Source organism: Heliangelus exortis, chromosome 3, assembly GCF_036169615.1.
Source record: "Heliangelus exortis chromosome 3, bHelExo1.hap1, whole genome shotgun sequence".
NCBI classification, from domain to species: domain Eukaryota; kingdom Metazoa; phylum Chordata; class Aves; order Apodiformes; family Trochilidae; genus Heliangelus; species Heliangelus exortis.
Genome location: NC_092424.1, coordinates 8,042,515 through 8,055,454, shown reverse-complemented (window position 1 = coordinate 8,055,454; position 12,940 = coordinate 8,042,515). Strand labels below are relative to the sequence as shown.

The 12,940-nt window shown below is 35.0% G+C and overlaps 1 protein-coding gene across 2 annotated transcripts in view; it reads right to left on the bottom strand.

Moving 5' to 3' along the window:
* The window catches only part of WDR64 (WD repeat domain 64), a 54,964-nt gene that overhangs the window by 40,039 nt on the left and 1,985 nt on the right, over positions 1 to 12,940 (bottom strand). For both annotated transcript variants that reach the window (XM_071739085.1, XM_071739086.1), the window contains exons 2-8: positions 11,489 to 11,606; positions 9,332 to 9,480; positions 8,512 to 8,642; positions 6,622 to 6,724; positions 6,017 to 6,120; positions 3,091 to 3,120; positions 297 to 395 (exon numbers count right to left, since the gene is read on the bottom strand). In XM_071739085.1, coding sequence (XP_071595186.1) covers positions 297 to 395; positions 3,091 to 3,120; positions 6,017 to 6,120; positions 6,622 to 6,724; positions 8,512 to 8,642; positions 9,332 to 9,480; positions 11,489 to 11,565 — 693 coding nt within the window. In that variant the 5' untranslated portion in view covers positions 11,566 to 11,606. The remainder of the gene's footprint in view (positions 1 to 296; positions 396 to 3,090; positions 3,121 to 6,016; positions 6,121 to 6,621; positions 6,725 to 8,511; positions 8,643 to 9,331; positions 9,481 to 11,488; positions 11,607 to 12,940) is intronic.

Genomic DNA, 12,940 nt, shown 5'->3' with positions numbered 1-12,940 from the left:
ATATGCAAACATACTCATTAGATAATAGAAAAGAAATTCTTTGGGATTTTGTTTGCAACATAGTACAGAATGTTTTTCTTCAAAGTTTTTCAGACCCTCTAGTAATCCCACTGTGTGAAAAATTTATTCCTTCTTTAGTATAAATTCCACTGTTTGACTGAGTTCCTACAAAGACAAAAATTTATGCTTTCATCCTGCTAGACAAAAGGAACATGAATGCACATTGAAAACAAAGGCTAATCTTTTTCAGGCTTCCTCTTTAACATTTGCCTGATCCAACATACTACCAGACTCACTTTTGATTTATAGTCCCACACAATGATTGTCCTTTCAGTTACAGCCACGACGCATTTCAGCTGAGACAGGAAATCACATCCAGTGATCCAAGCAGTATCCTGATGAAAGTCAGAAGGATAGCTAAAGAAGGATTTTCTTTGATAATTTACAACCTTTTTTGTTAGTTCAGCACGTATTTTAAATCTCCACTTAAATTCCATATACTTTTCACTAGCTACTACTAGATTCAGCCTTTGTTAACAGAACTGAGAGTTCAATTCCACACAGTTTAACTCAAAACCAAAGAAAGGTAAAAGGCAATTAAAATTTCAGCTACAATAATATAAACCTACTGAAAATAATATTTACAATTATAAGTAACTTTTATTAAATAATTTAAATTCTCCTAATACGTAGGTCAAATACTTAGAACTATTTACAGTACATCTGCCCTCTTAAGTCATATTTCAATTATTTCTGCAATTATATAGGTCTTAATGTAAAATATTTTCTCTTGCCAAGTGTAAGATTAGGAACACAAATTCACCACTACAATGGCCAGAATTTTAGTAATTTTTTTTTCTTAAACATTAGTAGCTGTTTTTTTCCCCCCAGTATAGAGGACCTTCCTAAAGGAGAGATGGATTGAAATGGGACATGTTCCATTTCATTTCCTTTAGGATACATTTTAAAAATCTTATTTCAACAATCTTATTTCAAAGTTTATTATATAGGCTTTTATATTCATCCTACTTCTGTACTAAGTTCACATACTGAAATACAAGCTGTTTTTGTTATGTCTACAATAGCATAACTATCTATTGTTTTAAAATAGTTCATCAGATCTATAAAGTAAATCTTACTTTTCTAATTAAATTGACAAATTGACAAACAGACTTAAACGAGACTTTTCTGTCATTTCTTCAAGTAAGCAATACCTTCCTGCAGTTTCTAAAGTGCAGTTCCAAGGAAGGTACCTGGTAAGCAACTAAAGCAGAGCCCCATGTTGCTGAAGATACCATTTACATCCACAGAGTGAATTAAGAAGCAAAAAAAGCACATGACTAAACCCATGCTGAACTCAAGGAAGCCACTGATGCTTCTACTGTTATTACCATTGCTGTACACAATATTGATTTTGCTTTTAGTGTAAATGGCCCAAAATCCTGACAGAGTGATGTCAATGCTCTATTGCAGGATAAAGCTTATTTCCTTCCTAATGGCTTGTGGGCAAGTGATAATACATTTACAAGGACTCCTTTTGCTGCTTTCTACAATAAACACATGGAAAATGTCAGTCTTGCAGGGGGCTTATGGATTGCTTGGTAATTCTTACAGAAGACTTGATTATCTGTGGCTTTTTTGAGTCCTTAAAACAGTGTCAGATAACAGTGACTAACTGGTAGGAAAAAGTTGTTTTTACATTTGTAGTAATTAAGCTACTGCTGGTTTGTGAAGATGCAAAGTAACAGTGCTGGATCTTGCAACGATTTTGCAGGCTACTACAGGTACAGAGATGGTATTAAGGCAAAAAGAAGATCAAAAGCAAATGGTGAGGACTATTTTTTTTTTTTGCTTTGTAGTTGAACTTAGGTAATAAAAGAACCCCTGCTGAAAGGACTTGAAACATATATACCAGAGGAACTGTTCACATATCCAGCAGTGAATTTCCAGACAAGTTTCTTTAAAGAACAAGTTCTCAAAGAACAAATGTTTTTCTTTAGCCTCTGTATCTCAAGGCCTGCTATCAAAGTCTACTTTCTTGAAGCTTTCTTTTAAAGGAGCTATAGGGTTAAGTATTCTCCATAACAATCCTAGAATAAATAGTAAACGAACTGTACTCATAGTTCATGTTCCATTTATACCAGCATGATACTGGTTCTGCAATCTACTGGCTGCAATCTACTGGATTTTATTCTTGGAACTACTGTAATTCACAGCCTTTCTAGTTCAAAATCATCAGGATCAAAGCTTCTGTTACTCTGGTTGATTAAATCTTCTGAAACACCTTAAGAAAGAGAACACTAAGTGGTAGAGGGTAGAGGAACCAAAGGATTATTCTCTTTAGCTATTCAGTTAAAGATATTCAGTCAAAGATTTTCCCCTGAAAAACTTTTCACTCTGTAGTAGAGACTGCCATGTTCAGTGATAATATTCCCAGTTTATTCAATGCTCCCCATCAGCAATAATAATCCATCACAAGGGGTTGGAATACAAGCTTAGAACTAGCTTGGACTGAAAAAAAGTAGATTTGAACAAAGTGGAAACTTCTCAGCTGGGAAAGGGTGGGAGAGTGGCACATGACATCAGAGACAGCAGATCAGGCTAAGTCAGACAGACCTGGTACAGAGCTGGACAGAAGTGGGTGCTTACAGATTCTAAACAGGGATACATTTGGATACTAAAACCAGGATTTTTGGTATTGTATCAGTTTGGAACCATAATCCTAACAATTATGGTATTATGCCTTAGTGAGGAGAGATACCTATGTGTTAAACACATAACATACACATCCACATTTTTTAGTGCTGAGGTGTCCTTCAGTGGTGTATAATTCTTCCATCAATGTCAAGTATTGCCCTACTGCCACAGCAAAAAGACCTCCACATCCAATAAGGGATCATTTGAAGTTTAGGGCTTAGTTCTCAGAGAGGAAAAAGACCCTCCAGCCTCTTATTGCCCACTGCAGCCTCAGGCTGGTTCTCCAACTTCTTCCCCTCAGTGTAGAATAATTCTTTATTTCTAATTATTTCACTTTAGTACCTGCTGATTTCTAGTTCAAATGATTTAACAGAAAGAGGAAAATTAACTTACTTCAACAATGGTTGTTGCCAGAACGTGCATCTGAAAATAAAAAAAAAAAAAAAAAAAAAAACTAAAAATATCATCACAATAACAAGTTAGCAGCTAAATTAAAAGTCTGAACACAGTGACCTCTCTTGTAACACAGGGAGAACATGACAATTGTAGCCCACAGGAAGAATTTGTAGCTAAGATCTTCTAAAAACATCTTTAACCTATGTACTGTCTGCATCCCTTTAAACAATGAGGAATTTAAACCCCTTGTTTCTTTCACGATTTATGGTTTGTTGGTCTAATTTTTTTTTTTTTTTTTTAATTGAGATGTTGGAGTGAACAAAGTAAAAAAATACCCATTTTTTCCAGTGGAGTACAGATCAGTTGTTCTTTTCATGGAACTGTGCTTCTAATGATCCTTAACAGAGAGAACACCTCCTACTCCTTTTAGAGGTGGGATGTGGCATACAGAAACCCAAGCTACTGCTGGCCCACATGACATTTCAAGTAGTGAAAGCCAGCAAAATTCCAGGTAGAGGAATCATATTAGGCTGCAAATAGGAATACCCATATTGGTATGGAATGTCAGCACAGAGAATGTGCTCAGAGAATTTTCCTAAGGCTGCCTACTCCAAGGTGTTCTGTGCTGATCAAGGGAGCACCCTTGTCTGTGATCCTGAGAAGGGTAACTATGTGCCTCATATTCTAGAGTAAGTAAGAAACGAGCCTCCTGGTCTGCTGGTCTTTGCTTTCACTGCAATTTCTGATGGCTACAGATATGCAAGAGAATATGGGATTTCTTATCACAGCAACCAGGGTTAAAAAAAGAGTCCAAGCTCTTTTCTAGACAATAATTAGATTCACTACCAATTTGTATAGTGGAGGATAGAAGATTAATACTGGTGAAATGAGACAATTTTGAAAACTATACTGATGTATACAAACTAAATTGGGCATTCTTATTGCCATCTAACCTGACTGACACCAAGTATTTGCTGATAAAAAAAATCTGATTTATTCTTATTTAACTGAGGTTTAATAGATCAAGAAGCTGTGTGATGGTTTGCAACCTCTTAATTGATCCCATTCTGATTTTGCAGTCAGGGTTTCCTTAGAAGTTTTAAACTATTCTTTAAACTGCCCAGTATCAAATAAAATTTCATCAAGATTGTCAACTGACTCCAAGGACATAACACAACCATTATAGAAATTTTCAAGCTATATTTGCTTTCTAGTAAGCAAAGAGAATAATACTAAGCTGATCCTGTGGAAAGCTTGATTTTATGGAATATCACTTTACATCAGAGTGAATGAATAGAATATGGCCCTATCCCTTTCCCCACATGTATGTTTCTTACTAGTCCAATGTCCCAGAAGTGGCACATTTATATTCTGTATTATATTAGATTCACTAATTGTAACAGACCAAATGTTATTCATTCACACAAATGGAACACACTGACTTTTGTGGGATATATTTGCTTTAAAAATGCATCAGTTATACAAAAACAAGACTCTGTTTACTTTTCAATCCACTGCTCGTGAACTCATATTTTGGTCCCTCCTTCCAGAGCAGAAGTCCCACAAAGCAGCAGCTTTAAGCATCTTAATATTCCCTTACCAATATGCTGCAAAGCCAAACTAGACAAAACAACTCACAAGCTGAGTTTTGAAGGCCAGGACTCTTTAAATTCTTGGCCTTTGAAAGAATAAAAATTATGCTGAAGCTGCCAGCTCTATATTCCCCTTTGTGAAGTGATATTCTAGCAACAGAACTCAAAGGACTGCAATAGTCAAGAACTAGAGTTTTCCTTGCATGTATCAGAGCAATTCTGAGGAAGTCAAAAATTCATTTGCTCAGATCAACTTAGATCAGAGGTCATAACACAAGTAAACAACTGCTGTCTAATGCCTTAATAATTTTTAGAGTGTACAGTTTTATAAGTTAGAGTGTTATGAGGATGAGTACCAAGTCATTTACACTGTAGTCACTGGTATCAGAGTGACATCAGTTCAGTCCATGAAGAGGCAGTAATTCAACTTGAAAACAGCATGGGGTGAGGAAGAGAGCTATTTTTAACATTATACTTTGTGAAATTGTTTTTTATAGGTATGTAAGAGGGATAATGCTCTGGAGGATAGATAAAGAGGCTTTCAGATAAATTATTTCAGTATTTACCAAACCTATATCATTGCTTTGTTTAATCATCCACAGGAGTCCTTTCTTGGTTTACATCCTCAAGTCATAAGCATTATACACTAATTAGCCAAAATCCCCAGAAAACATTAGTGCTGCTTTAAAGCTTTATTGCAGCGACTAAAACAATTTTTAATAACCAGCTAGGTTAAAATTGTACAAATGCAAAGTGCCAGTGAGCATAGTTGTGATGTACCTCAGCAGCTCTAAATGCATTCCTCTAGTAATGGAATTGTCAGGGAAACTCATTTGCAAATTCTACATTAACAGCATCTTTAGCCTGAAGTTCTGCTTAAAATGCTACAGATCTCCTCATACTTTGCTGATGAAGGGAGTAACTATGAAGCACTGGTATGTAGACTATCAGAAAATTCAAGACTTCTAAGCTTCTAGATGTTGCTACATTTAATAATTCCTCTGAGAGCAATGTATAAATATTTCTGTCTATTCTAGATACTCTCCATAGCTGTAGAAAAGGATTCTCTGGCTTCCACTGTACATGTAAAGTTAATTCCAATAGTATGCTTTATATTAATGGAAGTTTTTTCTAAAAAGAAATGCAGATTATTATTTTATTATGTATATTTCCTACTGTACTTGAAAAATTGGCTTTAATAAAGTTAGAATTAATTAAAAAATATCTCACTCTTTTTTATATGTAAGTTGGCATGCTAGATCACAGTTCATTTGGTTTTCATATATAGCACCTAATGGAATAATAAACAAGTTTGTTTGAGTCAGAGTTACCTGTTTATTGAAAATAGTTAGTACTCCCTTCTCAGAGCATGTTACTATGAAATCCAGATGGGGCACTTTCACTATACCTTTAATGAAATCTTGTCTCTTGACAACTGTCAAAGAGAAAATATTACTCTTCAGCTTACAGACAGAGGAAAATAGAACCATATTGTCAAGAATATTTTCACTTCCTGAAATGTATATTTGTATCAGCTACAAGACAGTACTGCACTAACTCATAGGTTATCCTGTAATTGATTTTACCATGTTACATTTTTAAATATCATTAATGCATTATGGATGTGCTAGTTATTTCTACATTATATAAAAATATAGAAACGAAAATATTAACTGCATAAATATCTATCCTGAGTCAGATAAATTTATAATTTCAAAATAATTTAGGAAAATAGAGAAATGGGCAAGGCAATAGTGGAGTGTTCAGATGTAATGAGTTTAGTACAATAATCCACATATATTCTAGAACATATAATAAGAAGAAGCATGTGTAGTAAGCAGTGAGAGACATAAGATCTTATTACTGTACTTTCAATAAAGTACACAGCACACTATATTAAAAAAAATCGTTGTGGACACAAGATGAAGCATTCCACCTGCATGAGTAAGCTGCTGTTTTTCAGATACAAGAAAAACACTGTTTTCTTCTTTCTGCTGGGAAGCCACACTACCACTTTCTTCTGTGTAACAGCCAAAAATCTAAACAAAACAAGATGGAGTAAAACAAGCAATATATAACAAATCTACTTCTGAAATATATATGTATATATATATATAAATTCTAATATTTATCTTACATTTTTATTATTGAATATTCTCTGATTAAGTTTATTAGTATCATTTGCCATAACCATTAGCTGTGAATATAACTTTAGATTGCTGTGATCTGCTACCCAGCCACAATCTTTCTTTAATATTTGGAAAGAAACCAGCATACACAGGGCTTCTAGGATAGAACCCATCTAATTGATAAAGGTGTTAGAACAACTTTGCCTTTTAAAGACTGTTTGTAATTTTCCTTTCTCCAGCTTTACCTACTAGTGCTTCCACAGCAAGCTCTCAGAAGGAAAAACAGTAAAAAGCAGGAAAAAACAGATTTCTCTGTATTTACAAATGAAGAGACTCAAAGCAGTGAAATGTTTAGCCTACACAAAAAAGCTTTTCTATAAATATGTAGATTCCCATTTGCCTGAAAAAAAATTAATTAATACAAAGTCCATTTTAAAAAATCTTTTCTTCAGCCATCTCCCAAAACGTGGAAAATTTCCATGTAACCTACCTAGACCTTACTGAATTAATTCTAATTAACCTTTCTTACCAGACCTCCAAGAGAGTCCTTTTATAAGGACAGATAACTCTCAGAGTTGGAAAGAGTGGAACATGAAAAATCATACATATTTGGAACAAAAAATAGTCTTTCTCACTGAAATGATAGGTTTTGTAACCAGTGCAGTGTGAGCAAATCTTACACTTAAGAAGATGCTAAAATTAGCAGCACAGACTTTCCCATGAGTTAAGCTGTTTTGTGTGATAAATTTGGAAGTCTGAAATTAGCCAGAGATAGTGACCAGAAAATCCAGTAAAGGGAATCTCAAATCTCTTAGCAAGGAGCTTGTAGAAACAACATTGTCATTTGGAAAATACCCACCTGTTTAACCACAGGGAGAAGGGGGAAAAGGCAGGGCTCAGCAGAGATCTAACATACTTATTCTTAACATGATGACCCAAAAGAACTAGTCCTTACTCTAGTGAAATAGGTTAGAGATGCTTCTAGAGATTATTTTAATATTTACAACTTCCACATACACTGAATACCAACCATCTGGTGCTCAAGCTTCAAATTCCTAATCTTGGTACTAGGAGCACAGTTTTTTTCTTACTTGAACAAAAATTATAACAGCATAAGGCACAGACTAACACAAGCTATAAAGAGCTAAATTTTACAATAATACAAACTTCTTTGGGTCTCAAGGCTAATACCAGAATGGATATTACCACTCAAATTTCACAGAAGAAATTCCAGAAACAGATTTTACCTTCCTGTTTTCAAATGTCTTCCCTGAAAACTTGCATTTAACCAACAAATGGACACTTGCAAGTCTAAATTGCTTCTTTCTAAAGATGGTGCTTCTTTCTTTCTTAGCTTGTTAAAATTAAACACCACTTCTTGAATAATATATCACAGCAGCAAGTAAGGTACTTGAAGACAGTTCTTAAATTTAGCTTTTGTCTTGATTAACCAAAATAATACGTATCTAATTTTCTGGGTTCAAAGGCATACCCATTTTCCAAATACTTTGTTGGGTTTTTTTTTAGGAAACAAATGGTGATCTGGATAAATACATAAACAACATGAAAACACTGTATTGTGCATGGAGCTCATGAACAACAGACTCATGAATTCCACATAATCAACAGCTTAATACTGTTACCTTTTAAGGTTCCTATTAGTTGTTAATAATTAATAAAGTTTTTGAAATCCTTACCTCACACCATTCTATGCTTGCATCAAGGTTGCTGGTAATCTTCCTGAAAAAGACCTTGACATTATGATCCTTGACTTCTGGACCAAAAAGTGCCTGTGTGGTTGCATAGAATTTATCATAGTCTATCTTATCTGTACGGGAGGAAAAGTATCCACAGTTGAAAACTGTCAAGGTTTGAGGCTTCCTTCCTTACCCCCACTACCTCCTGTTTTATTCTTCCTTTAATACCAATAGCATGCAAGTTCCAGCTTCTCACATTGTATTCACTGAAGCGTTTAAGAAAAAACCCAAAAACCCAGTATTAATATTTAGCCTTTTCAAAACCACATGATTTGTTATACATGACAGGAAACAGATAGATAAAGATATAGGTACAAAATTTTCACCTCTTTCCTCCCTTACTCTCATACCACAGTTCTGATTTCTGGTTTTGAACCTGAATGGTGTCCTGGAATAAAGTTTATCCTTTCATATAACAATAGGTACTTGCACTGAGAAAAGCAAAACTTCACCCTGATTATATTCAGGATTTACTAAGTCAATGGGATCATGATTTTACAGACCACTAGAAAGACTGCAAAATGCTAATTTGTATGTGTGACAACTCTGCCAATTTTGTTTTCTGACCACTCACAATAATATTATAATTTGACCATAAGTTCTGAGAGGAGGAGGAAAACAGTCTTATAGAACATCCCATCTATTTCCTATAAAAGTTAAGAAATCACAGTTTAATATAAATTTGGAGTCTTATAATTTTTTCTCTACAGCCCCCTCCCTATAAAAATGACACTTTTCCATTAGAAAGAGTACCTCTTACCATCATCAACAGGCAGGCCTAATCTTTCCTTTTTCTTCTGGGTTACTGTTTTTTCCACAAGTTGTTGAAACTGCTTCAAAGCATTACTGAAATCTGGGACTTCAAGAGCTGAGCAACTCTCTTTAGCACAGTCTTTCTTTTCAGATGTCCTGTATTAACAGGGGACAAGGTAGGAGAGTCAGCTCCTCTTACAGCCTGATCCAAGTTTTGGTTTGCAGCCTAAATCTTAAACTCCTATATGAGTTCCCATGGGACACAGCTGCATGACAGATAACCAAGCACTACATAATGAAAAAGAGGTCTCTAGCTTACTGTCTCATGCTAGTGACCTGTTGATGGCACAGCCCCCATTATATCACAGAATCCCACTCACTGAGCAACTCTAGGTCATGAACCAGGATCACTAAGTACCTGGCATGTGAGATTATTTCATGGTATCTCATGTCATTGGTGACTGAACAGGCATGAACATTCTAGCATCCAGAAACAGACAAGTGTTTCATCCAGGGTTCAGTTCTGCTACAGCTGTCACCACTTCAGCAATTTGAGATCACATTTTCCAGTAAGAATATACATTTCAGTCTAGCTGTTTCAAGTTTGTCATATCCATCAGACTTTTGTATGGAGAAGAAAAGATTATACCAATTATCTCTACTTTTCGTATTATCCTCTTACCCTTTGGATTATTTTCAAGTTTTCTGCCAAAGGCTGCACACCCACTAAGAAAGTTAGAAACAGCTGTAACTGTGTATTCCCTTGGATCCATGCATCATTTGATGAAGAAACACAGAGACAGTTCTCTGTTGATATCTGGTCTGTGACAGAACTGAGACCAGCCTGAAGATATTCTAGAATATGCTATATGCTACTGCTGCAAGGCTTGGACAGGGATTTCAATCTGTGTGAGGTTGCCTGGCTTTACAGTAGCAATAAGAGCATTTTACCAGGGATTTTAAGTTATGAATCAGTATTCACATGGTACAAAGAGGTCAAAGACATTCAATTCAGTCTGGAAAGAACAAGAAAAGCACTTTTTGACAGTTACTTTTTTTGCAGTAACACTGAACGTTTGCAAGAAATCCAACAATGGAGTAGTAGATAGATATTTAGTTATTTTCATCTGTCCACTTGCCTCTTCCATAAGCTCTTATGAGCAATTCAAACTCCCTTAACTTGTCTTAATTAACTTCCAATAAAGTTACAGTTTCCTTCTTGCTCCTGACAGACTACTAATGAGCCCAGAAATTAAGTGTTGGCTCTAAACTGTGCCTGGCCAAAGCTCAGCTATATGTATTAAAAGGTGATGGTTTTGAAAAAGGTCTGCATTTAATTTGTACCTAAGTTCAGTCAGGATCTCAAAGTCAAAATACTGCTATACTATGGCATACGTAAAAAACTCCAGCAAGATGAAGCTATTCAGAAAGCAAAATTGCAGCTACTACTTTCTTTTGAAAGTGGCAGCCTAGACTGATCAAAGCTGTTTGATATTCTACCCAGTGTCTTGACATCAGGCATAATTTTTGCCCTGCAAGAGCACCCAGTCTCTGTGCTATATTTGTGTTATCCTTCTATCTTGCTACATCTTAAATTTTTTACTGAATAGTGGAATCATAGGCTGTTTTTTCACTTGGAGTGGTGGAAAAGTTTATTTATTTTTCCTCCAGCTGCAAGAGAATTAAATCCAAACCTATCCCCTGAAGGAGAAATACAGCAGCTACTGAAGAATTGGCAAGTGCCAGTTCTTGTGGAACTATTATAAAGAATCAAGCTTCCTTCATTCTTTGGAAAGGAATGATGCAAAAAGCTGTCTTCAAAGAAAGGTTTAGTGCAGCGAATTTTAAGAAGGAAGCATATTCCTGAAAAACATGTGCTTGAAAAAGGAGGTTTCCAGTTTGCACCTGTGATCACTAGTAGTCTACTATTGACTAAACAGTCACAAGTTGTTTTTTTTTAAAAAGGCTATAGGTATTGATAATGAATATGTTAATTACTTTGGATCATGTTATGATGACAGATTCTCTGCATATGGAAGCTAGTTATCTTGCTCAGGGTTCTGGATTCTATGACACCTCAAATGGTCAACTTTCAGTTCCTACAGCCCTTTACTGTATCTGACCCCTTGTGTTTGATAACATTTTGCAGATTGTAAAGGCATACCAGGTTCTGAAACTGCCACGTGAGACTCTGTGATCTACTGTGAAGTCAAAACTGTTTTCTGGTCTTGGACCTGCCATCTCTTCTTTCTTGGTAACCTTATCAGGTTGCTAAAATCTACCTGTAAAACAAGGACAACATCCCAACTCTGAATTAGTTCCTTCAAAGTATTACTAATCCTTGTAAGTTAAGGTCTACCTTTTCAGTGTGTGGTATCTATGGATCCTTCTGTATTACTACACTATGCTGACAGTAAATTCTGGTGTCTTTCCATTTACCAGACTACTCCCAGCTCTGCTGCACATTTGAATGAATATTATTGGCATAATAACTACAATTTAACTGTAACTTAAAGTGAACAAAACTGTTCATGGCATGAACATGCCATGAACAGAAAGAAAACATGCATTTCTATTTATTCACTGATCTTCCTGTTAATGAGGTCATTAATTCATATTAATTCAGACAATCACATATTTATATAAGCTATACAATTCTAAAGTATTAAGAGAAGAATATCAGAGATAATGAATACCTTTTGCCATTAGAAAAAAAAAATGGACTTAACGAAGGAATGGTGAAAAAATTGTCCTTTTTATCCCTCTCATCAAAGCAATTTACATAATCCTAGATTATTTTTATTTTTATACCAGTGCAGATATTAGTGCTTTATTAAGCAGATGATTAAATTTTGGATGAGAGAATTCAACTAGAACAGGCAGGCTAAAATATCTCTTTTGACTCTAATTAGTGTCCTTGCTCCCAGATTTAACAGAGGCATCATAAATTGATAAAATTTAAATCCAAAAGAGACCTAGAGATCTTCTAATTTTATATCCTCAGTATTAAAGATCATTAAATAACAGCCATTTCTCACTATAACAAGCCAAACAACTTTGTTCTAAAGTGTAACTTGCTGAAAGGTATCAAGCTGTAATCTGCAGAAACGAAGAGATGAAGAATCCATCGTATTTGTTCCAAAATTTAATTGCTCACATTGTTAAAATTTGAGTCTTCTACTTGAATTTGTGTGGCTTTAGCTTCCATTCAGCATTTGTTGGAATATCTTCACTGCTTTGGAGTAATAGCTGGTATATTCTCCTACTCGCTCTTCCTTCTGAATTGTTTCTCCATTTTTTTATTTTTTATTTTTATCAAAGCAGATTGATCTCTCTATATCCTATTTTAACAATTTCCTTCAGGCCTAAAGATACAGTTTGTGATACTTCCCTGCATTTTTCAGCTTTTCAGTATCTTTGGAGAATGCTGATGCCATGTTACTGTGCTATACCATAATAAGCAAGTTGGTACTCTGGTTGAATACCAAATTTTAGTCTATTTGTTAAACTTATTTTTCACTAGACCATGTTGATCAATTTCTTTGTATTATTCTCTAAGCTATAGATCTGCAGTTCATCTTGTCTATTGATGTAAGGGTTCATATAAAATGCCTGC